Consider the following 27,877-nt stretch of genomic DNA (forward strand, 5'->3'; position numbering starts at 1 on the left):
GTGCTCTACACATATCTGGCAGTGGCACCCATGTCCCCTCTCTCTCTCATCTACCTGTCTCCCTGCAAGGCTGGCTCCCATCCAACTCAGCGATCCATCCCTGCTGTGCTTCCAGGACCCCTCTGCCCGCTGAGAGGGGGCGTGTCGCTCCTGGCCCCGCCCCTTTTGCGATCCGAATCGTTCATTTTGATGATTCGGATGATCGACTCATAAAATAGATTCGGATCAAAGATCCGAATCGTTCATGATCCGGACAACACTATCCGATACTGAGAATACTCTTCAAAGAAATGCGTTCCTCCGCGCGGGACTCTAATAAACGAGCAGTATTGTAATAAAAAAAAAACCGAATATTCTTTTCTTATTCGTCCTAGAAGTCACTATGGCAACGAGGACAGCGCTGAGCAGCCGTGGAACGCACACAAAGCGGATGTGCGAGAGCCACAGGGCGGAAGTGAAAGGATTGTTTCCGGTGAAGGTCAGTGGGGAAAGAAAAAAATGATGATGATGATAGAGAGGAGACAATAAGCTGGTTAGTGCTGATGCCTTTTTGTATTGTAGATGGTTCCATCCTCGTTCTTCACAAAAATAAGTATAACAATGATGATGTTCATATTATTAACTATGTGTTTCTGTACCAGTATTGATGTTATATGTACATTATTTTTCTCTTTGTAGTCCTGCCTGTGGCAGCCAATCAGTTAGAAGCTGTCATTGTTCCACTAGAGATTAGCAGTGAGGGGTCAGTGTCTAATTGGTTGTGGTTGTTAAGGGCAACAGCCCAAATTCCATCACTCTCCACAAAAGTCTAGTACGTTATAAATAATGTCATGACATGTATGTTATTGCTGGGAGGAGATTTAGATGAGCAATTAATAATGAAATATTTTAGACTGCTTATGCAGAGTTATTTTATCCACAATGATGGTGAAGTGGATTTATTAATTGTCACATTTTCCTTGTAACAGAGAAGTCAAGTCTTTGTTGGTCCCTTCCACAAAGAACAGCACAGCCCATTCCTGGTGCCGTCAGAAAGGATGGAGAAGGACGGGGGTCACATGACTGAGAGGATGCTGAACCTGACCCTGGAGATCATCTACCTGCTGACTGGAGAGGTGAGGAGGATTCTGGGAGGGTCACATGACCTCACTCTAATCTCTATTTACATGACACATCTGGCGGGAGAGTTGATGGTTATTCTGAGATTCACAGACCATCACTATTATCTCTGTCAACCCCTTCCCTACTGCTGTACGCATAAGGTGGCTAATTTTTGGGAAATTGCTATAAGGCCTCTTTTCCACAGGAAGCTGAACTGCTCACTTGTTGGGCAATTAAACCTCCTGGCTGCCAGCCACAAGTGCCTTTTGGTTATAATTACAGCAAAGATACATGTGCTTGCCAGTTGTTTGTGCAACCGGCAATAATAGCACAAACCTCCCCCCTAAAATACTAACTGAGGCTCCATCCATGTCTGGCAGTCGCCCTCTATCTCTCCCCGGTGCAGCTTTCCGGCTTCCCAGTGCATGGAACCCAATGTGTCAGCTGACCCGATTCGGAGACTTTGCTGCACATGCAGCCAAATGGTAGTATTTGGTAACACCACATGCGTACCGTGCACAGGACACGTGGGGATAACACTAGTTTTATTGTACAGCACTGAGCATGTTTGCTTTATATATAGTGATAACATAAAGTGTTTTATTTGTGTTTTAAATGTAGAATTATATAGCTTTCAAGTTATCTGAAGGATTGGCTGCATCAAATTTAAAGATAACCCAAAGCTCTGATACAAAGCCTGTCCCTGCCTCTCTTATACCTGAGAGCAATGACAAGAAGATTCAAGAAGTCACCCATAAAATGATTGAGCTGCTGACAGGAGAGGTGAGCAGTGCTGGGAACTATGGGCCATTTTCCAGTAGCACAAGGGATCTGTCTGTGTGGTGACTGTATCATTGTGTGTTTCAGGTTCCTATCAGGGGTCAGGATGTCTCTGTCTATTTCTCCAAAGAAGAAAGGCAACATTTGCAGGGGGAAAAGGATATCTGCAAGGATGTCACAATGGACATTCAACCATCCCTCCCATCACCTGGTAAGTGAGCAGTTTGGAAGGTGTACTTAGAAACATACATCCTCAGATAGACAAAAAATGTATCAGCCCTTTGTGCTTTCAAAAGGATAACATACATATCTTCAGACTTTAATCTAAAGAAGAGTGTAAAAGTGCATACACACTTTTGACTGATGTCGCCCGTCAGGGATCGGGACCCGGTCCCCTTGGGCGACATTGCTGGGTCGACCTGCACAGACACGTGTCAGCTGTGTAACTGACAACGCGTTCTGTTGCTATGTGGGGTGGCTGAGAGATGACAGAGCAACTCGTATGTGACGTCACTCGGTGGGCGGGGGAGCGGCGTGCACAAAAGAGTTGGGCGTGGCTCAGCCAAGTTGATCCACCAGGTGGACTATCAACTGAGGCTGTCATTATCAGCCACCTCAGTCGACTTTATTCATGCGTGTGTACCAGGGCTGTGGAGTACAAAAATCATCTGACTCCTCAGTTTATGAAACCTCCGACTCTAGAGGACTGAGCTGATAATGGAAGCCGGTGAAACTCTGATGTTCCTCAAACCAATTTGAGACCGATCGAGTGAGGTGGCAAGGTGCATTGTTGTCATTTATGGGTGCACATCAGGCGTCTTTTCCTATTTTTCTGTGAAACCAAAGGCTCTCTTGATGGTTTCCTGCTGCTAAAGCCCATCCTTTGCAACGTTCATCTTGTTGTACATCGGGACATCGGGATATGCTTTGTGATGCACCTGCATTGAATTCAGCTGTAATTTGTCGAGTTGTTGCCCTTCTGTTGCTACTGACTATGCTTGCTACTCGCCTTTCACCTCTCTTGCTCACTAGCCTTTTTCGACCAGAATGGTCCTTATTGCTTGAATTTTTTTCTCAGTTGCCACCGGAAATACTGTTGGGTGAAAAAATCCTAAAAGAGTCATCATTTCGGAGAGCTCCTCTTGCACCGATAGTCACTTAGATCATTTGTTCTTACCCATTTTGACATTAACTTCCATAATACATACGTCGCCTGAAGTGGAATGTTCCTTATATAAGCAACTCTGCATTATTGCTTCACTGTTGGACTGGTCTACTTTCAAATAAGGGGAGTCTAATTTTTTTTTTTTGTTGGCCACTCAGTCTCTGTGTTACACTGCTTGCTATATGTGATCTCTGAAGTATCTCTCTTGTGCTGTGTCCACTCTTCTTAGCAGGGTAATTCTTTGGGCTAGAGACTGGCAGCACTATGCTGCTGACAGGTTTTACACCAGCCTTCAAGTAACAACTCCAGAAGTTTGTTTGACCTGAAAATAAAGGTGCTTATTTTATTTGTAGTGCATTTGTAGTGCAACTTTTGGCGTGGTGCGTCAGTGACATCAGGTGACATCTGTACGCCCCTTTTTGACCAAGAAAATTAGAAGCGCTTTTTTTTTGTGAAATATAAAGTGTGTATGAGATGTAAAACTCTACTCCTAGTCGCTGTAATGTTTGCTCTGTGGACTAATACAGATCAGCGTCTAATGATATTTATTCATTTATCATACAATATGATATGTATATGATATATGTTAAAGAGAATCTGTAATGTAAAAAAAATCCCGCTGGGGGATACTTACCTCAGGAGAGGGAAGCCTCTGGATCCTATTAAGGCTTCCTCCGGTGGCCTGGCATTCCAGCGCTGTGTCCTTTGCTCCTGCGCAGTAGAGCGGGTACAATCAGACTCGGCTATTTCCGCCTTACCCGAAAGAAGAGCCGCTAGTGCACCTGTGCAGGATCCCGGAGAGGTAAATAAATCTTCTCTTGTCAAGCTTGTGGGGAAGGTTTCGAGGTAGCAAGTGCTGGATTCTTGCAGGCTTCAGAGGTCAGGGAAGGCTCATTGGGACCCTGGGGCTTCCCCCTCCCAAGGTAAGTATCCCCTAGAGGTTTTTTTTTTTACATTACAGAGTCTCTTTAAAGGACAACTGTTGGGGGGGTCAGAGGAAAATGAGTTGAACTTACCCGGGGCTTCTAATGGTCCCCCACAGACATCCTGTGCCCGCGCAGCCACTCACTGATGCTCCGGTCTCCACCTCCAGTTCACTTCTGGAATCTCAGACTTTAAAGTCGGAAAACCACTGTGCCTGCACCAGGGCTGTGGAGTCGGAGTCGTGGAGTCGGGGCAATTTTGGGTGCCTGGAGTCGGAGTCGGGAAAAAATGCACCGACTCCGACTCCTAATGAATTCAAACTGTAATTAAAATAGAAAATATGATAAAATGTTCTATTTCTCAGATAATAGTCATCATAAATAATTTATACGTACAGTAATAGCTGTGCTTAGTCCACAAAAATGAAATAAACTAATTGTTAAAATTTGGTTTGGTGACTACGAATTAAATGGTACCTGAGAAGGATGAAAAGAAAAGTTTTATACATACCTGGGGCTTCTTCCAGCCCCCTTCAGGCTAATCAGTCCCTCGCTGTCCACCTCCACCACCTGGATCTTCTGCTATGAGTCCTGGTAATTCAGCCAGTCAGAGCAGTCCGGCCACATGCTGCTTCCACAGCCAGGAGCGTTCTGCACCTGCGCAATAGTGCTGCGCAGGGATAGTACGCTCCCGGCGGCGGAGTGTGTGCATGCACACTACGCCAGACTGGCTCAAGTACCTGGACTCATAGCAGAAGATCCAGGTGGTGGAGGAGGACAGCAAGGGACTGATTAGCCTGAAGGGGGCTGGAGGAAGCCCCAGGTATGTATAAAACTTTAATTTCATCTGTCTCAGGTTTACTTTGTTACACAGTAGTACTATACATATGCACTCTCCACAGAGCTGCTGGAAATCCAATGTGAATGTTGTGCACATTGAACACAGAGGTGTTGTCTATCACCCATAAACCTGGTTCAGATTGTGCATGAAGAATGTATAATAGAGGAAGAATCTCCTCATTCCCCTGCAGAGTACCTGCATACCATTCTTTCATGTACCCACAGTTACATTGCCTAGGCTCTGATAGATGTTCTTTGTTCCGGTCTGTACCTTTTACAAGTACTCTTACCAAGGACTAGTTTGTCTATGGCTAAAGGGAATAAATGTGGCAGTCTCCATATCCTTCTCACTTCAGTTGTCTTTTAAAATTCCTAAGCGTTGGCAGTTAAGAGACGAATTTCATGTTACATACTTTCAATCAACAAGATTGTAATATGCAAATTAGAGGAGTCTGAGTCGAGGAGTCGGAGTCGGTGGAATCCTAAACTGAGGAGTCGGAGTCGGTGGATTTTTGTACCGACTCCACAGCCCTGGCCTGAACGGCTGTGTCCTCGTTCCCTCTGACGTCACCAGGAGTGTACTGCGCAGGCACAGACCATACTGGGCCTGCGCAATACACTCCTGGTGACGTCAGCGGGAGGGAGGGCGTGGCTGCTCAGGCAGTGGTTTTCCGACTTTAAAGTCTGAAATTCCAGAAGTGAACTGGAGGTGGGGACCGGAGCATCGGTGAGTGCCTGCTCGGGCACAGGATGTCTGCGGGGGACCATTAGAAGCCCCGGGTAAGTTCAACTCATTTTCCCCTGCCCCCCCCCCCCCCTACAGTAGTCCTTTAAGCCTTGTAAACATGCTAGATGGTTCTCAGCCAGTTAGGGCCGCTTCTACAGAGAATCTAACGTCTGTACAGCAGCCTCTGATCCCTCCTGATGCGTCGGCGAGTGATCAGACTGGTGGATTGCCTCAACCAAGCGCAGGCTTAGGGTATTGTTTACCTACACATCTTGCCTGTTCCATAGCAACGTAATGTGTCGCTAACCTGCAAGCTAGTGATGCCTCTGTACAAAATTCAGTCCCAAACAGATGCCTAAGGGATGGAGTGCGTACAGAGCTTTATTTATGTGATCAGCAGTGGAATTTAATGGTCTATTGTTTATTTTATCACTCAAAGTAAACCTGAGACGAGAATAAAGAAAGATTTGATACTTACCCGGTGCTTCCTCCTGCCCCCTATGCACAGCTGAGTTCCTCGCCGTCTTCCCGAGTTCCTCTGTTCTCCGGCTATCCGTCCCGATAACTGGCTCAGCCGTGCCAGTCGGGTCTTCTACGCATGTGTGGATGGGCCGAGCATGCGCAGGAGACCCCAACTGACGTGATTGAGCAAGATTACTAGGACCAATAGCCGGAGAACGGAGGCACTTGGGAGGACGGAGAGGGACTTTCTTTATTCTCACCTTAAGTACACTTTAAGCCCCGTATACACGCCTGACTTGAGGCGGCCAAAAACAATTGATCCAGCTGTCAATCAGGCGTGTATATGGCACCCGACGCCCAACTCGTGAATGATCTGCCGGACGGATCTACCCAATCCCAGCAATGCCAATCCACCTGTCGATCCCACTGTTTGCGCCGTTCCCCCGCCTGCCATGTGACATCACACATGCGGCACTCGTCATCCCTCCATCACATCTACCCCCAACCCCCCCCCCCCCCGCATAGGAAAACAGCACGTCGTCAGCTACACAGCTGACACACGTGTGTGCAGCCAGGCCCAGCCCTGTCAGCCAAGGGAATCAGCACCTGATCCCCAACAAGCGACATCAGTTGGGCATGTGTATGAGCCATTAGGTTCTTCAGCTCAGTGTATTCAATCAGTGTTTGTTTCCTGCAGATGGATCTGGTAACAAAACCCCGCCAGAGAGATGTCCAAGTCCTGTTTATGCCCAGCATCCCACACAGGAGGATCAGAAGACCCCACAGGACTTTCAGGTAGATGAATGCCAGGATGATAAAAAAAATGGAAACTGATTTTGTGATGTAGAAGAAAATTATATTAATGCTTGGCATTTGATGTAGGACGAAGACATGAATGATGTTAAATTAAAAATTGAAAATGTCAGTTCAGTGCAGACGAATGCAAGGAGTGATGAGCCGTGTAATGTACAGAAAGTAGCCCCAGAGGTCAGCACAGGTGAGGAATGATCACTAAATACAGAAAAGTGTCGCACCTTCTCCTTGGTGTCCAGAATAACTCAGTGTGTGTTCCCTACAGAAGGATCCAGTAACGGAGCCCAAGAAAGATGTCCTGCTCCTGTTTATACTCAGAGATCTTCCAGGAAAGACCACAAGACCTCTCACCATCCTCGGGTAAATAAAATGAGAATCTGCAAGGAAAAAAGTACATCTGTAGGGTACTTGAGAGGAGGAAACCTCTGGATCCTAATGAGGCCTCCCTCGCCCCCGAAAATCCGCTGAGGTGCAGTAGGGGTTTCAGTATGTGGCAGTATGTGCCAAGCCTTGTTCCTGTACAGCGGCAGTACAAGCTTTTCCTTGGGCTTTGACAGAAATAACCGAGCCCGATTGGGTCAGCTCTACGCCGCAAGTGACTCGCTCCTCCGCAGTAGAGTGAACCCAGTCGGGCTTGGTCATTTCCACTGGAACCCAAGGGGAAGCTTGTACTGCGGCTTCGCAGGAGTGAGGATTGGTAAATATTGCTACACGCTGTTGGGGGGTTGCCAGCGCTGTATCCCCAAGTCTGAAGAGGACGGGGGAAGCCTCATTAGGGTCCAGAGGCTTCCCCCTCCCAAGGTAAGTACCCCATAGGGGCATTTTTTTCCTTAAAGCTTTTATTTAATTAATACAAAATCTTGTATTGTTTGAATGATAGCTGTGTTCACCTTTTTTTACAAATGTATATTTCTATGGGCAGAGACACTGCAGAGCGATCTGTTTTAGTTTTTCAAAACATGCTGCCATTGACTTGCATTAAATCGTGTCAGAATGCATCAAACAGATCGAAAAAGTACTCTGCAGTGTGTCTCTGCACTATCTCAGTTTTGACATCCTAATACTCACAACTCTTTCACTCCTATTCTAGGGTCAAGACCTGATTGTTATTAAAATTGAAGACACGGATGATGAAGAGACAGATGTCAGTGGTGATGAGGAAAACCGAGAGGAGGAAATTCCTCCAGAGATCAGCGCAGGTGATAATAATGGGCACCAAATACAGAAAATAATATTACATTCTCATTGTTCAGTCTTGGCTTCACTCTATTTCCTTCTCTCCTTGTCGTCTGTCAGTAGAAAGTAATGGGAGACAGTATTTACCCAGTAGGAAGACAGGAGCAGTTAGCTCCTGTTAAAAGTAAATGAGATAAAGTATTTGTCCAGTGGGGGAGTCAGGACACATCCGCTTCTATTAGAAGTAATAGGGAGACATTATTTGTCCAGTGAGGGGGTCAGGGTACATCAACACCTATTAGAAGTAATGGGGAGGCAGTATGTGCCCAGTGGGGGAGCTAGGAGACATCAGCCTCCATTAGAAGTAATGGGGAGACAGTATGTGGCCAGTGGGGGGGGGGGGGGGGGGTCAGGAGAAATCAGCCTCTATTAGAAGTAATGGTGAGACAGTATGTGCCCAGTGGGGGAGTCAGGAAACATCAGCCCCTATTAGAAGTAATGGTGAGACAGTATGTGGCCAGTTGGGGAGTCAGGAGACATCAGCCCCTATTAGAAGTAATGAGGAGACAGTATGTGGCCAGTGGGGGAGTCAGGAGACATCAGCCCCTATTAGATGTAATGGGGAGACAGTATGTGGCCAGTGGGGGAGTCAGGCGACATCAGCCCCTATTAGATGTAATGGGGAGACAGTATGTGCCCAGGGGGGGAGTCAGGAGGCATCAGCCTCTATTAGATGTAATAGGGAGACAGTAGGTGCCCAGTGGGGGAGTCAGGAGACATCAGCTCCTATTAGATGTAATGGGGAGACAGTATGTGCCCAGTGGGGGAGTCAGGAGACATTAGCCCCTATTAGAAGTAATGGGGAGACAGTATGTGCCCAGTGGGGGAGTCAGGAGACATCAGCCCCTATTAGAAGTAATGAGGAGACAGTATGTGGCCAGTGGGGGAGTCAGGAGACATCAGCCCCTATTAGATGTAATGGGGAGACAGTATGTGCCCAGTGGGGGAGTCAGGAGACATCAGCCCCTATTAGAAGTAATGGGGAGACAGTATGTGGCCAGTTGGGGAGTCAGGAGACATCAGCCCCTATTAGAAGTAATGAGGAGACAGTATGTGGCCAGTGGGGGAGTCAGGAGACATCAGCCCCTATTAGAAGTAATGAGGAGACAGTATGTGGCCAGTGGGGGAGTCAGGAGACATCAGCCCCTATTAGATGTAATGGGGAGACAGTATGTGCCCAGTGGGGGAGTCAGGAGACATCAGCCCCTATTAGAAGTAATGGGGAGACAGTATGTGCCCAGTGGGGGAGTCAGGAGACATCAACCCCTATTAGTAGTAATGGGGAGACAGTATGTGCCCTGGGGGAGTCAGGAGACATCAGTCCCTATTAGATGTAATGTGGAGACAGTATGTGGCCAGTGGGGGAGTCAGGAGACATCAGCCCCTATTAGAAGTAATGGAGAGACAGTATGTGGCCAGTGGCGGAGTCAGGAAACATCAGCCCCTATTAGAAGTAATGGGGAGACAGTATGTGCCCAGTGAGTGGGTCAGGAGACATCAGCCCCTATTAGAAGTAATGAGGAGACAATATGTGGCCAATGGGGGAGTCAGGAGACATCAGCCCCTATTAGAAGTAATGGGAATACAGTGTGTGGCCAGTGGGGGAGTCAGGCGACATCAGCCCCTATTAGATGTAATGGGGAGACAGTATGTGCCCAGTGGGGGAGTCAGGAGACATCAGCCCCTATTAGAAGTAATGGGGAGACAGTATGTGCCCAGTGGGGGAGTCAGGAGACATCAGCCCCTATTAGAAGTAATGGTGAGACAGTATGTGGCCAGTGGGGGAGTCAGGAGACATCAGCCCCTATTAGATGTAATGTGGAGACAGTATGTGGCCAGTGGGGGAGTCAGGAGACATCAGCCCCTATTAGAAGTAATGTGGAGACAGTATGTGGCCAGTGGGGGAGTCAGGAGACATCAGCCCCTATTAGAAGTAATGGGGAGACAGTATGTGCCCCGTGGGGGAGTCAGGAGACATCAGCCCCTATTAGAAGTAATGGGGAGACAGTATGTGCCCAGTGGGGGAGTCAGGAGACATGAGCCCCTATTAGATATAATGGGGGGACAGTAGATGCCCAGTGGGGGAGTCAGGAGCTATTAGCCCCTGTTTGACTCCAGCTTGCCTCCTCACGCTGTGTGCTACCAGTCAAGATATAACGCTCTACAGTGTTTCTCTTACATCTCAGTACAGTGAGCATCACTTCTTTATTCACAGATCCCAGAGTGACTCAAAGAAGTCTCCAGGCTGATGAAGAAAGGCATGTGATGACTCAGCATGAAGAGATCCCAGAGATCAGCACAGGTGAGTAGTAGAATGCTAAATAAAGAATAGAGTCACACTTCTACTCGCTTAGTCACTACTGTCTTCTTCATGCTCCTCTATGAGTGTGAAGTAATGGGAAGATTGCATTTGTCCAGTGGAGACTCTGAAGCCATCACCTCTGCTAGAAATAATAGGCAGTAGTGTTCAGTGGGGAATTCCACCTCTTTTAGGAGGTATTAGGAATTTGCTGTGTAATCAGTGATGGGTCCGGAGCCATTGGGTGCGAGTATAACTAATTTTCTGCATTTACGCCTAATTTTTTCAGCATAAAATGACTATAAACTAAAATATATTTGAGAGAAAAATATGAGCTAAACAAAAACAAGATATACCATATATATATATCACTAAGATGGTATAAGTAATTAAAAAGTTACAGCTGTATCAAAACGACACAGCTAAAGTGTCAAAAATGTCAGGAACCTTAAAGACACGCGGTAGCAAAAAAAAAGTGCCACTGGTGGGTCCTGTCGAGGCTTCCCCCATCCTCCTCCGTCCCGGGGTGATCTTGCTGGGCCCCTCCGAAGCCACAAGCTGACAATTTGTCAAGCTGTGGCTCAGGTGCAGTAGCGCCTGCAATATTTACCTTCCCCGGGTCAGGCGCAGTAGCGGCTCCTCGATGGGCCAAGGCAGAAATAGCCGATCCCAATCTGGTCCGCTCTACTAGACCCGACTGGGATCGGCTATTTCCACCTGATCCCAAGCCAAGAACCGCTACTGTGCCTGCCCTGGAGCCGGGAAGGTAAATATTTACATGCCCGCCGTTCGAGGGGCGCAGCGAGACCACCGTGGGATGGAGGAGGACGAGGAAGCCTCAATCGGATCCAGAGGCTTCCCCCTCCTAAGTTAAGTACCCCCCAGGGGCACTTTTTTCTGTTACAGATTTTCTTTAAGGGGTAAAAACTGTGGAATGCGAACCAGTTAAGCAACAGACGAGTGGAAGTTGTATACAGAGACACCAAGCTATAAAGATGTTTTCTATACTGTGAGCATATGAGTACAGCATGTTATTAACCGGTTTCATGCAGCATTGCAATGTGGGTGTGTCAGGACTTAGCCATTAGGTAGTAATTACTTCATGAGCAGTAAATAACTACCCTTGTGCTAATTTATGCTGATTCATAGCCTTGAATTGTTGTTCGGTGAGTTGTATACCTGTATTTGGGCACCCCATGCATTCACACTTGTATAATTTTTTTTAACCACTTCCGGACCATGTTAATTTAAATCTACGCCATGTTTGTGGCTTCTTATTCCTGCCAAGGCGTAGATTTCAATTACCACGTGCGGACTCGCTGCTCCCACCGATCTCTCTCTTTCGCCACAGGCCCCTCGCTATGATGGCAGAGCTTTGTGAGCCGGCCAGGAGACGATTTCATGATCACTGTGAGCCAATCACATTGATGACAGTGTCAGGAGACAATGAAATGGGCTCACAGAGCTCTGCCATCCTAGAGATAGCACAGCGAGGGGCCTGCAGTGTTGGGTGACTGATGAGAGTGACGGGTCTGTACGGCGATTCGTTCATCTTTGGTACCATCCTTAAGGGACCAGAGAAAGCTGGTAGGCAAGTAATTAAAAAGTATTTCAGTAAATTATTTAAAATGTCTATTTCAGAGTGAAGTGGGCCCTGAATTTTAAGGTAACCTGAAGTAAAAGAAATACAGAGGCTGCCATTTTCATATCCTTATAAACACCAGTTGCCTGGCAGTCATGCTGAGCTTTTAGCTTTAGTTATTTTTGAGTCACACGTGTAAGGAATGCAGCCAGTGGAGTCACAGCCTCTGATCTGCATGCTCATTCTGGGCCGGTGAGTTGTTGTGTTAGAGGCAGAGCTTCAGCACAGAAGTCAGGTAACTGACATCATTTATTAGAGAATGGCAGTCTCCGTAATACTCTCTCTTCGGATTCTGTTTAAAAGCCTGGGAGGGGAAGATACAGGTAGTCCCCGGTTTACGAACGCCCAACTTACGAACGACCCGCCGCTACGAACGCCCACTGATCCGCCGTGATGACGTTACACAGCCGGGCACTACCTCTTCTACTGCCGTTTTTAAAGCAGAGTAGGTGCAGCGGAAGCCATATCAGGGACATCTCACCTGTTCTATGGTGGTGTAAGGTCCCAGCGTGCTAGCGGCGGCTCCTCCTGGTGCGTCATTATGTGACGCATGAGAAGCCGCCGGGGGGGGGGGGGGGGGACAGTGAATGGAGAGAGGACAGGCAGCTTCCAGGCAGCACACTGGAACCTTACACCACCATGGAACAGGTGAGATGTCCCTTATAAGCCTTCCGCTGCGCCTACTCTGCTTAAAGAATGGGGGCAAACGTGGCACGTGGGAGACACAAGGAGGCATATGGGAGACACAAGGAGGCATATGGGAGACACAAGGAGGCATATGGGAAACACATGGGAGACACAAGGAGGCATATGGGAGACGCAAGGGACACACAAGGCATATGGAGTCACATGGGAGACACAAGGAGGCACATGGGAGACACAAAGAGGCATATGGGAGACACAAAGAGGCATATGGGAGACACAAAGAGGCATATGGGAGACACAAGGAGGCATATGGGAGACACAAGGAGGCACATGGGAGACACAAGGAGGCACATGGGAGACACAAGGAGGCACATGGGAGACACAAGGAGGCACATGGGAGACACAAAGAGGCATATGGGAGACACAAGGAGGCATATGGGAGACACAAGGAGGCACATGGGAGACACAAGGGGGCATATGGGAGGCACATGTGAGACACACAAGGAGGCCCAAGGGAGACACAATGGAGACCAAGGAGACACAGGGGCCAGAGATGAGCCAGAGGGGGACACTGGAGGCACAAAGGACAGAAATTGCACAGTGTCCCGACTTAAGAACAGATTAAGGTTAAGAACGAACCTGACAGTCCCTATCTCATTCGTTAACCTATTGTTTTTAACCCAAACATATGCAATCAAGCTTTGCATGTATGTTGTATGAATATGTTCCCTGATAAAAATAGGGAAATATTTATTTAAAGATCCACATTAGAAAGGAGGCAAGCATGATGGCCATTGGCGATTCCCAGAAGTGACATCTAAGAGTAAATTGGTTGAGACTGTTGGCTAGATTTCTTGCATTCCTCCACAAAGCTAATGCTGGGTACACACGTTAGGTTTTTCCGTACGATAGATGGCTCCGATTGATAAATTCCCTCATGTTCGGTATTACTCCCGATCGATTCTGTGCTCGATTTCTCATAGAAGTGAATGGAAAAAGATAAGAAAAACAAGCGAAGGTAAGAGAATCGCGTGCAGAATGTAGCGGAAAAAACGATTGGGTGGGAAAATCACCCCAAAAAAAGTAACATGTATACCCAGCATCAGTCTTTGGCCCTTTCTATATTCTTTGGAAAGCTGAATGCTTTTCTGTAAATGATTCACTTCTCATTGTCAATCTTTTATAAACAGACTCACCCACTAAGGGCCCTTTTCCACGACCCTGCGTTTTGCGACCTGATTCCGATTGCTAACAGATTGCGAAACACAGAGTGCATTAAAACGAATGGAAATGACAGCGGCCATTTCCATTAGTGTGATTGCGTTGCGATTTTGGCCCTAGCCCAGTCGTTGTCCTGCCACGTTTTGGATGCGATTGAGCTCTACTATACAGAGTATAGAAGCTTAATCGCAATTGCATAGTGGTAATTGGTTTGAAACGCGATTGCAATTGAGTTTCATAGTGGAAGAGAGCCCTAACAATGGCTGGGAAAACAGGGATGCAGAGATTCACCCACTAACAATGGCTGGGCAGACAGGGATGCAGAGATTCACCCACTAACAATGGCTGTGCAGACAGGGATGCAGATATTCACCCACTAACAATGGCTGTGCAGACAGGGATGCAGAGATTCACCCACTAACAATGGCTGGGCAGACAGGGATGCAGAGACTCACCCACTAACAATGGCTGGGCAGACAGGGATGCAGAGATTCACCCACTAACAATGGCTGGGCAGACAGGGATGCAGAGATTCACCCACTAACAATGGCTGGGCAGACAGGGATGCAGAGATTCACCCACTAACAATGGCTGGGCAGACAGGGATGCAGAGATTCACCCACTAACAATGGCTGGGAGAACAGGGATGCAGAGATTCACCCACTAACAATGGCTGGGCAGACAGGGATGCAGAGATTCACCCACTAACAATGGCTGGGCAGACAGGGATGCAGCGATTCACCCACTAACAATGGCTGTGCAGAGAGGGATGCAGAGATTCACCCACTAACAATGGCTGGGCAGACAGGGATGCAGAGATTCACCCACTAACAATGACTGGGCAGACAGGGATGCAGAGATTCACCCACTAACAATGGCTGGGCAGACAGGGATGCAGAGATTCACCCACTAACAATGGCTGGGCAGACAGGGATGCAGAGATTCACCCACTAACAATGGCTGTGCAGACAGGGATGCAGAGATTCACCCACTAACAATGGCTGTGCAGACAGGGATACAGAGATTTACCCACTAACAATGGCTGGGCAGACAGGGATGCAGAGATTCACCCACTAACAATGGCTGGGCAGACAGGGATGCAGAGATTCACCCACTAACAATGGCTGTGCAGACAGGGATGCAGAGATTCACCCACTAACAATGGCTGTGCAGACAGGGATGCAGAGATTCACCCACTAACAATGGCTGGGCAGACAGGGATGCAGAGATTCACCCACTAACAATGGCTGGGCAGACAGGGATGCAGAGATTCACCCATTAACAATGGCTGTGCAGACAGGGATGCAGAGATTCACCCACTAACAATGGCTGGGCAGACAGGGATGCAGAGATTCACCCACTAACAATGGCTGGGCAGACAGGGATGCAGAGATTCACCCACTAACAATGGCTGTGCAGAGAGGGATGCAGAGATTCACCCACTAACAATGGCTGGGCAGACAGGGATGCAGAGATTCACCCACTAACAATGACTGGGCAGACAGGGATGCAGAGATTCACCCACTAACAATGGCTGGGCAGACAGGGATGCAGAGATTCACCCACTAACAATGGCTGTGCCGACAGGGATGCAGAGATTCACCCACTAACAATAGCTGGGCAGACAGGGATGCAGAGATTCACCCACTAACAATAGCTGGGCAGACAGGGATGCAGAGATTCACCCTCTAACAATGGCTGTGCAGACAGGGATGCAGAGATTCACCCATTAACAATGGCTTGGGAAAACAGGGATGCAGAGCTTCACCCACTAACAATGGCTTGGGAAAACAGGGATGCAGAGATACATCCACTAACAATGGCTGGGAAAACAGGGGTGCAGAGATTTACCCACTAACAAAGGCTGTGCAGACAGGGATGCAGAGATTTACTCACTAACAATGGCTGTGCAGACAGGGATGCAGAGATTCACCCACTAACAATGGCTGGGCATACAGGGATGAAGAGATGGTGAGTATGTCACATTGTTTGTGATGTGACTGAATTAATGCGACATTCCTTCATTCTATGACTTTTGACCTGCTTTGTAACATCATCTGAAAATTTTGTGCAGTGTTTGGGTGATAATGTCAAAAATTAAAAAGGAGCTTAACCATTTCTATGTTCTTCTTTGATGCAGATGGACGATATGTCACAAATAACTTGGAGAAACACCCAGTTTTCTCACCAGGTGGTGAAGTGGAAGATGATAACATAGCAGATGCTGCAGAAGAAAATGGCATTATTCCGAACTACCACGGCCTACCTCACGGTGCAGATCTGTCATCTGATCCATCTACGCATGGAGGCTCCTTCCCTGATCAGCCCCTCCCTGTCAGCAACCCTTCAATTTCATGGGGCGATATCATGGGTCAATGTTATGAGATGAACGACTGTTTTCCACAGAATGCAAAGCTTCACGCCCGTCGAAAAGCTCAGAAGGTCACAGAGTCCGTCTCGTGTTCGGAATGTGGAAAATCCTTTGCGCACAAGTCAAACCTCGTCACACATGAAAGGATCCACAACAGTAACAGGCCGTATCCATGTTCTATATGCGGGAAACGTTTTACTCAGAAATCCCACCTTGTGACCCACAAAAGGATTCACACTGGGGAAAAGCCATTTTCATGTCTAACTTGTGGAAAAAGCTTCACAGATAAGTCCAATCTCGTTGCCCATGAAAGGACTCACACAGGACTCAAGCCTTATTTCTGCCCCGAGTGCGGCAAAAGCTTTGGCCGGAGAGCTTATCTCCTTGACCATCAAAGGGAGAAGAAATGCGACAAGGTGTGGTATTTTAAATGACGATAATGTTGAATTGGAGATGAGCAACTTGGCTTGCCTTCTGCAGGATGTCCATCAAGTCTAACTCTGCATGGACAGATCTGATGTCATGCATTTCCCATTCTGGTATGGTTTGCTTGATCCATGATGTTCGTGGTTCTAAGTAAACCAGAACCAAAATGTGTATGTGGAGGAGGGATGAGCAAATCCAGACTCACATAGTGGAATTGTGATTTGCATATTTTATTGAATGCCAGCATTTCAGTGACAGGCAATCGATTGGTGATATTTTATGACATGCATAGATTGCTGATAAAATAAGTTAACAGCCATATTCTTAAAAACATCTCCCCGCAACTTAGGTGGCTTAATCAGTTCAGGAGGGTTTTTTGTTTGTATTTTATAGCTGCTTTGACTTGGCAGAACATCCTCCATTTTTTTTCCCAAACAGGAAGTGTGTAAGCGACCATGATTAAAGCAAACCTAAAGTGAGAAATTCAGTTCAGGTTTGATACTTGCCTAATTAGGAAAGGCTCTGGATAGTATAGAGTCTTCCGATTCCTTCCGATGGCCCGTTGTTTCTCCACTAACAGCCAGAAAAGCTGTTCCACTGAACAGCCCTTTGGAAGTACTTTTGTCCTTGTGCCATACAGCTTTACCGGTGGATAGCAGAAGAACAACGCACCACACGGAGGAACAGAAAGGCTCTATACTATCAGGAGCCTTACCTCTATTCAGGTAAGTATAACTTGAAGTGAATTTTCTCACTTCAGGTATCCTTTTAATGCATTTTTTTGTAGCGCAGAGAAAAGTCAGATCCTTAAAGCTAATGTAACCCCAGTTTAAAAAAAAAAAAAAAAAGGCAGATACTCACCTAAGGAAAGGGAAGGCTCGGTCCTAATGAGCTGTCCCTCTCCTCTCCCGGTGCCCCCGGTGCTGCGCTGGCTCCTCCGTTCTCATCCCACGCCGAGGGGACTTCGGAAGTCTTCGGGAGCCGAGTCCACCCGAAGACAGGCGGCGCACAAGCAAGTGCGTCATAGAGGACGCGTGCGCAGTGTCACCGCGGCCCGTCTTCGGGAGCACTCGGGCTCCCAAAGCATTTCCGAAGCCTCCCTTCGGCCGGGAGACAGCGGTATTTGACTGAAACAGTCGAATACCGCTACGGGGGAACCAGGACAGCAGCGGGCACCGGGAGAGAAGAGGGAGTACTCTATGGGCCCCAGAGCCTCCCTCTCCTTAGGTGAGTATCTGATTTATTTTTTTTTAAACCGGTTCCCATTAGCTTTAACCTTTTGGAGACCGCTCATGGTAAATCCTATGCCGCACTTGTGGCTGTCTAAGCCTGATACGGCATAGAATTTATGCCACCTGCCATTTTCGCTCTCAATGCGATCGTGTGCACCCGAGAGGAGAGATTAAGCTTTCATATGACAGCTGACATCTCCCCTCAATGATCAGGTGCCATCGCGATTGGCTCATGATCATGTGATCACTACGATCGCTGGCGGATTGTAGTGATGACTATTAGAGCAGTGGCGGTAGGAGGGGAAGAAGAGGATTCACTCACCTTCCTGACGTTCTCTCTGCGATCATCGCTCCCCTCCGCTCTGGCCGGCATCTCTGCTCGCTCTGACGTAAGTTTCGGGTCCCAGCTTGATGACGTCATCAAGCCACGACCCGAAACTTAACGGCAGTGCGAGCGAGGATGCCAGCCAGAGCGGAGGGGGCTAGAGCTGCTCATCGCTGGAGCCTGGGAGGTGAGTAAAGGCTGCTGGCATTTCGGGGGACACTGGGCTACACTGGGGACACCACGCCCAGCTAGCTACACTGGGGATATGGCTGCTTGACCCCCCCCCTTCCCCCACAAATGTGCCTCCCCCCCCCATGTAAAATGGCTTGGTCCTTTAGGGAGGGGTTAGGCAGCCGGTCCCCAAAGGGTTAATCTAGTTATGTCTACAAAACTACTGTGGTTCACATGAAATCTGCAGAGGACACAGGGACACGAAGTGAAGGAATTTTACTTCAGAGAGGACAAAGCAGCAGGAAGTACCAGTACCTGATAAAAGCCGCAATCCTTACCCACTATGTTCAATCCTGGTTTAGCTGGATTTGGACTTAAAACTTAGCTTCTCATTGTGACTCACCCTTAATCCTTGCCCTAAATTTCTGCTATTTTGGAAGTATATAGTTTATACTAAGGTATCTGGGATTAGCAAGACAATGTTTTTGGTAGAATATTACAGTTTAATACCTTACATTTGCACTAGATTGCCTGTGTTTCATATCTAAAAAAGGTAGAAAACCGAGAGCCCAATATAGTGTAGCTTGTGTTGGAGGAGTGCGAATGATAATAATGAAACGTAAGTATTGTACTTACAAACCAGGGTTACCTCCAAGGCAACCACTGAAAAGGCAGGTGGGGAGAACACGCCTATCCCCACTCAGGATTAAGACGTCGCTCTCTGTGGATAAAGGAAAAAAAGAGGGTGTACCACCCTTCCACCAAGGGTGGATTCTTGATGTGTAGAGCTGTACAGAGGCGCCAGTAGGATAAAAGCTCTGGCGCCTCTGTATTTCATATGTGTACTAGAATATCAGTCTTTGACATAATGTTTTGACTAGGTTAACGGGGATTCCATATAATGTTTACACAACACCTGTACACCCTGCAATACAACAGATTAGCACCATCATTTATACTCTTTACAACCAGGGATAAAGACAGTAGTATTTACAATAGACTATTAGGAATTGACTTCAAAATATTAATTGTAAACTGCCATGGATTGCAACTATAATACGTTCGACTATCAGGGACTGTCACAATTACATGAGCAGTAGGGTTTAGTAGGCTACCAGGGATCGGCACAATAATACTCAGACTAGACTTTCATGGAGTATACCCATGAAGTCTAAATGTGACAAGTTAAATATTTATACACAATTATGGAGAACTCCTAATACATATGTTAGACCTGAACTCAGAACTTCCTCTCTGCTCTAAAAGATAAGCAACCGCATAATAACCTTTAAGCTGGCCATACACTGGCCCGATTTGCCGCCGTTTCGACAGCAGATTCGATCACTGGGATCGAATCTGCTGCCAATCATTCACGCTACACGCCGAATTTCGATCCATTCAGTCCAATCCCGTCGATCACGCCGTGCGGAAAATAACCATCGATCGCCCGCGGGTAAAGAGCGCATCGCTAGCGGCGTTCGAGTGCCCGACGACCGACGCAATAGAGCTGCATACATTACCTGCTCCGCCGGCGCGACTCCCGGGTCTCCGCTCTTCTTCTCTGTCTCCGCTCTGGTCTGGTCTCCGGCATGCTTCCCTTCTTCCTGTCCCGGCAGGAAGTTTAAACAGTAGTGGGCGCTCTACTGTTTAAACTTCCCCCAGACAGGAAGAAGGGAAGCATGCCGGAGACCAGACCAGAGCGGAGAAGAAGAGCGGAGACCCGGGAGTCGTGCCGGCGGAGCAGGTAATGTATGCGGGATGGGGGGAAGCGGCGGCAGCACCACCACCACCACAGATTGTGATCGGTTCACAATCTGTTTGCAGTAAGGTAGCCATACGAACCCTCTCTGATCAGATTCGATCAGATAGGGATCTATCTGTTGGTCGAATCTGATGGCAAATCGACCAGTGTATGGCTACCTTTAGAGAAAAACCTTATCTTTGTTACTGCTGATACAAGTCCTGCCATAGATATGCAGTGTGGCTACTTCCTGCTTTCAGGGCAGCAGACCTATTGTTAACATCCTGTGTTTACCAACTAGCCTCTCTGCTGACAGACTAACACAGGCATGGGCAAACTTGGCCCTCCAGCTGTTAAGGAACTACAAGTCCCACAATGCATTTGCCTTTATGAGTCATGACTGTGGCTGTAAGACTCCTGCAATGCATTGTGGGACTTGTAGTTCCTTAACAGCTGTAGGGCCAAGTTTGCCCATGCCTGGGCTAACCTCTCTTGATACATGCAGGGTGCATGTTTTCCTTCTGTCCTGTGCAAGAGTTCATGTCCACTTTAAGATAATGTTGGCCATGTTAGAATGATGTTGAAAAACACTACTTGGGATTACCGCCATAATATTTATACTAAACTATTAGGTAGATGACCAGGAATTGGCATCATAATATTTACACTAGGACTAAAGGGGTCAGAACTATAATATGTCAATACTAGCCATTTGGTGATTACCATAAAAATATTGACACTAGATTTCCAGGGAGTAGGACCATTATACTTGCACTATACTACCCTGGACTGAAACTATTTTAGTTGCTCTAGACTACCAGGGATTAGCACTATAATATATATGATTGAGTGTCACCATAATAGTTGATCTAGACTACCAGGGATTACCATTATGATATTCACAGTAGACTACCAGAGATTTGCATCATAACATTTAAGGTGGCCATACATCTATAGACTTGGTGGCTGATCGACCATCATATACAATAATTATTATCGAATCTGATAAAAATCGGTGCTGCCAAGAGCATGCCCAATCAACAGGTCGACCAATTTTGGGATGAAATTGGTTGCACGTAACGATTGGACATGCTGGAAAATTTCAGGCCGACATGCTGGATCTATTGTGGGGCAGTAGCGGCGTGCGATGATTGCGAATGACGAACGCCATTTTGGACTACCAGCATATAGAAGGTGGAGCATGTGTGTGACGTCACACAAGCACCCCATGTGCTATAATGCCGGGAACCAAGTGGGGGCGCAAATACGGAAGTATAGTGACACGGATGGCGGCAAGTAAATTAAAACTGCATGGCTAACGGGGGGGGGGGCTTGGTGCGCTTGGGAACATAAAACATTAGGGGAACAGCGGCCAGGGGCGGCACGGTGGTGTCACAAGGCCGATTCCTTCAAAATTTCATGCTTAAATCGATCAGGAATCGGCCTGCAGTTTATGGCGGCCAACAGATTTTTCTCCGATCAGATTTGATCAAAGAGAGATCTGTCAATTGGTCGATCAGCCACCAAAATCACTAGATGCATGATTAACTTTACTCTAGATTACCAGGGATTAGGACCAAAACAGATTGCCACATAGACAACCAGGGAGTAGCAGCACAGTATTTACACTCGACTGCAAGGGATTGGATCCATAATATTAACATTTGACTGCCAGGAATTAGACTGAGGCTGGTCATACACCGGTTGATGTGGCCAAATGATAGATCCCTCTCAGATCCTAATCTGATCAGAGAGGTATCTACCTAATCAAATCCTTCCACACACTGCACATAGATCTTTAATGGATTTCAGCATAAAAGCTATTTAAAAAAATCTATCTAACCGTAGTGTTGCACTGTTCAATGCAGTGCAAAGCTATGGGCCATTGATCTGTCACCGCTCCTGATCCACTGTCGATCAATATCTTCCACCTGGTAAGATCCACCGATTTGATCGATTTCTGCCAAAAATCAATCGGATGATGAGGGCAAATCAGCCGGTTATTGATATAAAAAAAAAATCACTAAGTGTTTGGCCACCTTTAAATAAAATTCAGGGATTAGGAATGGAATGTTGAAGCCAGACTATGTAAAATGTCAATAAGAATCCATTTACTAGAATTTCACAGATTCTAACCATAATATTTATACTGGACTTCCAGGGATTTTGTTAGTTGGATCTGTCATGTACTTCTAGCCATCGTTTGATGTCCATGTCTTTATTTACACTGAAACTAATCTGTCTCTAACAGTGGTCAAATTAGGAGATGGCTGTGATGACGTAACGTTCATAGAAGAAGGGGACTGGGAAATCTCTCATTAAGGTATATTTGACTTCATTATCTTCATGGATTTATGCTATTTATGACTGCTAGTCATCAGGACACATAAACTGCAAGTTCAGAGGGTCTGCACAAACCGAAATCCAGACATTCAGTGGAATATGACGTCACAATTTTCCCATGCTGCATTGATTTGTTTCATCCTGGCAAATCAGTTTGATCATCTCTGAATTATTTTTTATTGGGTTAGTCAACCCAAAACTGACATTTCATCAATGGGTGGAGACTGGTGGACATAATCACCCTGTAGCAGTTCTCCCTTAATCTTGATAAGTGCTACTCCACTGTTCCAGCTGCGTTATCCGTGATATAAATGAATAGTTCAAAACGGAAGGGAGACTTTGAAGATACCGTGTTATGGAGGAGCTGTTTTGGGATCATCACTGTGTCGCACTAGAGAAACTCAGATGGAGAGATCTCACCGCTGGACTTTAGAGGTTTTGAGTGTGTCAACTAATGAGTCTCCATTGTAGCCTCAAAACCAATTTTTGGACATGGTCAAAGAACAAAGCTGCAGTTATAAGTATAAAGGGAAACAAACTCAAGCTGTTGTTTGGAGGTATTTCTTTGTTCTTGAAAGATGCTCCTCTATGAGGTCTGGACTGAAATGATATATAACATTATGCAAATGACCTCTCTCTTGGCTTTTTCTGTGGACTTCTGGAAAAATGTTCACTCCACACGCTTTAGACTTAAATCACTGAGCATGTGATGCAACAAACCTCTTTACTGAGGTTTTTGTGGGTTCCCCTTTTGAAGATACCCACTTCAGAAGGTTTGGAGTGACTGAGGATGTGATGAAAAGGTTGTTTTTCTTGGTCGCTTTTCTGTATTTCTCTGGAAAGATGTACACTCTATGAAATGTACAATTTATGGAAATGGTGGAGAACACGAGCCTTATACTGAAATGGTAGAGATCATTATTTAAAGGACCTCTTTCTTTTGGTCTTTTTTGTGCTCCTCTTGAAAGTTGTTAACTAGCCAACATCTAGTCTGAAATGAAGAAGGACGTGATGCAGAGGACATCTTTCTTGGGATCTTTTCTGTGTTCCTCTAAAAGTCGTGCACTACATGAGCTCCATGTTGAAATGAGAGCATATGATGTGAAAGGATTTATTTCATGGGGGATTTTCTGTGTTGCTTTAGAAAGATGTTCACTTCGTAAGGTGCAAATGACCCAGGACTGGACACAAGGGTGCTCTTTCTTGCATACTTCTCTATGAAGCTTCTACATTTGTAGAACCTACCTGCAAATAAGCGAAACCGTGCCTCCACTTGTTGTCTACTCCAGGTGGACTACAGAAATTTGCCCCACAGTGTTCTGTAATATTTAATGAAAACACTACATGAGTGATATTATTTTGACATAGAGGTGGGAAATTCTCTTGGTGCTCTGCATGGTCTGATAAAGCTCAGGCTAAGAGAATTTACCCCGAACCCCTTGAGATAAAATTAGCCAACAAGGGCTGATCCAACACGCTGGTGTCCACCCATAACCTAAATATCAGTTCTGGGTGGATACTTTATTTATTTATTTGAATTTTTCCAGTCTTGACGTACAATAAACATCTTATTTCTATACAAAAGAACGAGCTAAATAACCTTTCTGAAGAAACATGTATGCTGTACTCCTTTTGTTTTTTCTACATTGGATTTTATGCAATTAACTTTATCTTCTGAGTTTTCTCCTAGGCAATAATTTTACATTTTCTATTTAGAATAATTTTTCAGCACTTTACAATTGAAAAAGTACCAAAAAGTAATTGGAAAAGTACTATCAAACCAATTCTAAGTATTTCCTTGCTTGCTGGTGGTTTAAAATGCATTTTATTGACAAGTTTGAAAATATCACTTAGGAGAAAACTCAGGAGAAAATTTAATTGCATGTGGGCCATTGTGTTTAGGGTGAAAAAGATGTAGATGTCTCTTTTAGTGACTGAGCTTTTAGGGTCCTACTTTTGAAGGTTTTCAGTAGACTCGGATGATAGTCATGTTGGTTTCAACCTACCACAGGTTTATTTATTTATTTATTTGCATTGCTAACTGCAGCCTTGGACATGCATCCAAATGTGGTTTAATGGCCTCAGATCACCTCTGGCCTTCAGCGGCATCAGATGTCCTAAAATAAACTTTTGTTAATAAATGTTGTTAATGTGAGAGCTCACAGGCCAGTAATTAGTGATCAGGGATGTTCAATGAGACACAAATAATTTTGAGTGAATGCAGGATTATGGAAATTTTGTATGCAAATTTATACAGCTTGAAAGTGGACAGATTGAATATTGCCAAGGTGGAATTCAGTTGCTCCATTTTAAACGATATAAATTTGCTTACAAAATTTGCTTAATCCTGCATTAGCTCAGAATTATTTTCATCTCATTGACTATCCCTACCAGTAAATGGAATGTGTTTTGATGCTTACTGGCAGTTAGTGTCTAAAGCCTATGAAGTATAGCAAACCTGTGCAACCATAATGTATATTTCTCTCATCATTGCACTACGTTTCACTTCCATATTCATTTTTGCTTTAATACTGCCTTTTTATGAAGTGTCCACTCCTTTCTCCTGCACTAACCTGATCCAATTGCCCAGCTGACACCATCTCTAGTCATGTGACATTGATCACATAGTCATGTGACATTGGTAACAATATTGACAGGCACCATTCTTAAATAAGCCTTTTGCTCTTCTTGAGAGATAATGCTGTAACCTAGGGCCCCATCTGTTTGCTGCCAGGGCTGGCACTACCAAATAGGCAAGGAAGGCATTTGCCACAGGGCCCCAGAGCACTACATGGACCCCCCAGGTCTCCCCCCGAGTGCTCTTTGGGGCTACTGCACCATTGTTTGCAGCATAGCAGCTCGCCTGTCACAGTGGGCTTCTCTGACTATCCTCCTCATCTTCATCCCTGCTAGCTGCCTCTTCTCCATGACCTGTCGGCATGTCATTACGTAATAATATATGTTGGGAAATGGAGAAGAGGAGTCCCTGTGAGGATAAAAATGAGAGCGCACAAACTAATGGAGCAGCACACAGGACAGGTAAGTTGCTATACTGCCAAAAACTGGAGGAGGGGGGGGGGGATATAGTAAAATTTAGTGGGTGGGCCTGGCAGCTGGCTGGGGAATGAATTTGCTGGGGGGGGGGGGGGGGAGTTGGTTATATTTGCCTTGGGGCCCCATTGTAGCTTGAACCAGCCCTGTTTGCTGCTCACAGCAACCAGTCATTACTTGTTTAATATGCAAATCAGTACTATAGAAATGACAGCTGGACACAGGACAAACCTTTCAGGCAAACCAACACTGCTCCCAGATATACTGAGGATCACGGACCCAGTGTCAGTCGGCTTCCGCCACTTAGCCCCCCTACTGTGATGAAAAAGGGCATGGTGGGGTTCTCTATCACGAGTAGAGAAAACGCCATGGCATTTTTCAGCAGAGGGAGGGGCCACGTGCTGGAAGCCAACGGACGCGGGTCCCTGTGAATGATTGACAAGACGAAGACCCAGCAGGTAATTATAACTTTATAGGAGAAGAGGACGCATTGACTAAGTAACGTGCACTTGAGGTCTGCTTTAACAAGCCTAAGTACAGGCAGGAAAGAAAAAAAATTAAGCAGGTCACTAAATTTATTGCAACACATTTTATTTTGTAATTAAATATCGTAGCATCACATCATTTCTGGTTTTAATTCAAATTATGCCATCTAGGAGGAGGAAGGAGGAAGAGGAGAGGAGCGCTCTCTGGTGCATTAACTTTTTTAATTATGCTTTCTCGCACAAAGACAATTAAAAACTTACAATGTTAAAAATAATTCAGAGCATATCACAATATAGTATATCACCGTGTCCAAGATGTAAATTCACCAATCTGGCCTCCTCCACACTATGGCCAGTAGATGTGGTAATCCGAGGATCAAGTAACGCCAGCGGGATGGGGTACACGGGAGTGTGGTCGGCAGCTGCCCTGCGCCTAGGACGTCATGACGCGTTTCGGCGTTCCACGCCTTCGTCAGATGACGTCATGGCGCAGGGAGGCGGAATTTAAGGCTATTGCGTTGCATAGCAACGCTCGGAGCGTCCCACTTGATAGGGTGGGAACAACATCCGTACGCTCGTTTGTATGCGAGCACAAAGGCGCATATCTCGCGTTTAACTCGCGTCTGGGAGCGTGGCTACAACGCAAATGTACAACTAAAAGCGGTGCGCTCCTCAACGTAAAAGAGGTGGTGGGCGGGGATACTCCAATGTGAGAAACGGGGACGGGGCTAGCAACAAGTGGCTTAGCAACATGTAAGCAACCCCACACTCAGGTTGGCGCATAGATAGGAGTGCGTATGAATGAGCAATAGACTCAAATAAAAAACTTATTATGGATGGAAGTTATAGCGCTATTCGGACCATAAAATAATACATTGCAAACAGATATAGTCATACTTTTCAGACTAAAAAGAATGCCCGTATGCGGCCATAAAATAGTGTCCCTGTGGAATGCTTGTGCTAATAGATGAATACATATAGATACTAAAGAGCACATATACATATTTAAGGGGTTGGCAATTGAATGTTAAAATGTGTATAAATATAATTATAAATATGAATATGTGAATGAATAAATGAAATAAAATAAAATAAAATAAAATGAATGTACATGTGTCCATCCTCGTACAAGTGCACACAATGAGGAATATGTAGCCTCATGGAAACCCTGTTCAGGCTTCATCAAAATGTTATATGTGTGTATAGTAACACCCTTACACATAAAGTCAAGGTCAAAATTTGCATACACGGGAAACCTTATTGGTAACAATACACCTCCTATTTATTAAAGAGATGGATTGGACCAATGTATACTAAATTCTAAATCCAATGGAAATATAATGGAAAGCGGTCCCAGAGACCAAAAAAGTTATTGGTCTACAGCTAAACCAGTTTGACTCTAAAACTTGTAAGGAGAAAACTGGGACAGAAAGGTTTAAATGAAGTAGTAGCGTACCCTTGATGTTTAAATATAGGTCGCTACTTCTAAACCTTCATTTAGTCCTACTGGGGTTAGGGAGTTTAGTTTAAAAATCCAATATGATTCTCTTTCACATAGTCTCTTAAATCGCAGGCCTTTATTAGGATTTTTTTCAATGACCTCTATTCCCTTCTATGCTCCTTAAATAAAGATTATGAGGAGCAGAGTAAGACTTTGGCCAATAAATTTATACAGAAAGGGTACAAAGAGAAATATATCCTGACAGTGGCTGAAGAATTCGGGAACATCGAGAACATCAGAACCGATAACACCAATAAAATAAACAGTCAAGATCCCACACGGAACGATACTAGATCATACAATAAAATAGATAGAGGTCCTTCATTTGTTACCACCTACAATAAAAGTGCAAGAACAATCAGGGACATCCTGAAGAA

General features: G+C 45.8%; 1 protein-coding gene across 3 annotated transcripts; it reads left to right on the forward strand.

The window, feature by feature from the left end:
* Nucleotides 1-420: 420 nt before the first annotated feature.
* LOC137534486 (gastrula zinc finger protein XlCGF53.1-like) lies at nucleotides 421-23,390 on the forward strand. Of its 3 annotated transcripts, none has more exons than XM_068256001.1 (11): nucleotides 421-478; nucleotides 969-1,115; nucleotides 1,723-1,884; nucleotides 1,969-2,092; nucleotides 6,696-6,793; nucleotides 6,881-6,995; nucleotides 7,077-7,171; nucleotides 7,902-8,010; nucleotides 10,263-10,349; nucleotides 15,995-16,641; nucleotides 22,372-23,390. In XM_068256001.1, the coding sequence occupies exons 1-11, from the start codon at nucleotides 431-433 to the stop codon at nucleotides 22,381-22,383; spliced, it is 1,644 nt and encodes a 547-aa protein (XP_068112102.1). In that variant the 5' UTR covers nucleotides 421-430; the 3' UTR covers nucleotides 22,384-23,390. The 3 variants fall into 3 exon arrangements, with proteins under 3 accessions (XP_068112102.1, XP_068112103.1, XP_068112104.1); XM_068256002.1 differs by having other exon boundaries at nucleotides 7,080-7,171; XM_068256003.1 differs by having other exon boundaries at nucleotides 471-532.
* The last annotated feature ends 4,487 nt before the right edge of the window (nucleotides 23,391-27,877 follow it).

The sequence above is a fragment of the Hyperolius riggenbachi genome, chromosome 10 (assembly GCF_040937935.1).
Source record: "Hyperolius riggenbachi isolate aHypRig1 chromosome 10, aHypRig1.pri, whole genome shotgun sequence".
NCBI classification, from domain to species: Eukaryota; Metazoa; Chordata; class Amphibia; order Anura; family Hyperoliidae; genus Hyperolius; species Hyperolius riggenbachi.

What these genes read in the sequence shown, in the direction of transcription:
- LOC137534486 (XM_068256001.1), top strand. Translation starts at nt 431, where the DNA reads ATGTGCGAGAGCCACAGGGCGGAAGTGAAAGGATTGTTTCCGGTGAAG. An exon ending in ACCATCCCTCCCATCACCTG is followed by an intron (nt 2,093 to 6,695) that starts GTAAGTGAGCAG and finishes TGTTTCCTGCAG; the next exon opens with ATGGATCTGGTAACAAAACC. An exon ending in AGCCCCAGAGGTCAGCACAG is followed by an intron (nt 6,996 to 7,076) that starts GTGAGGAATGAT and finishes TGTTCCCTACAG; the next exon opens with AAGGATCCAGTAACGGAGCC.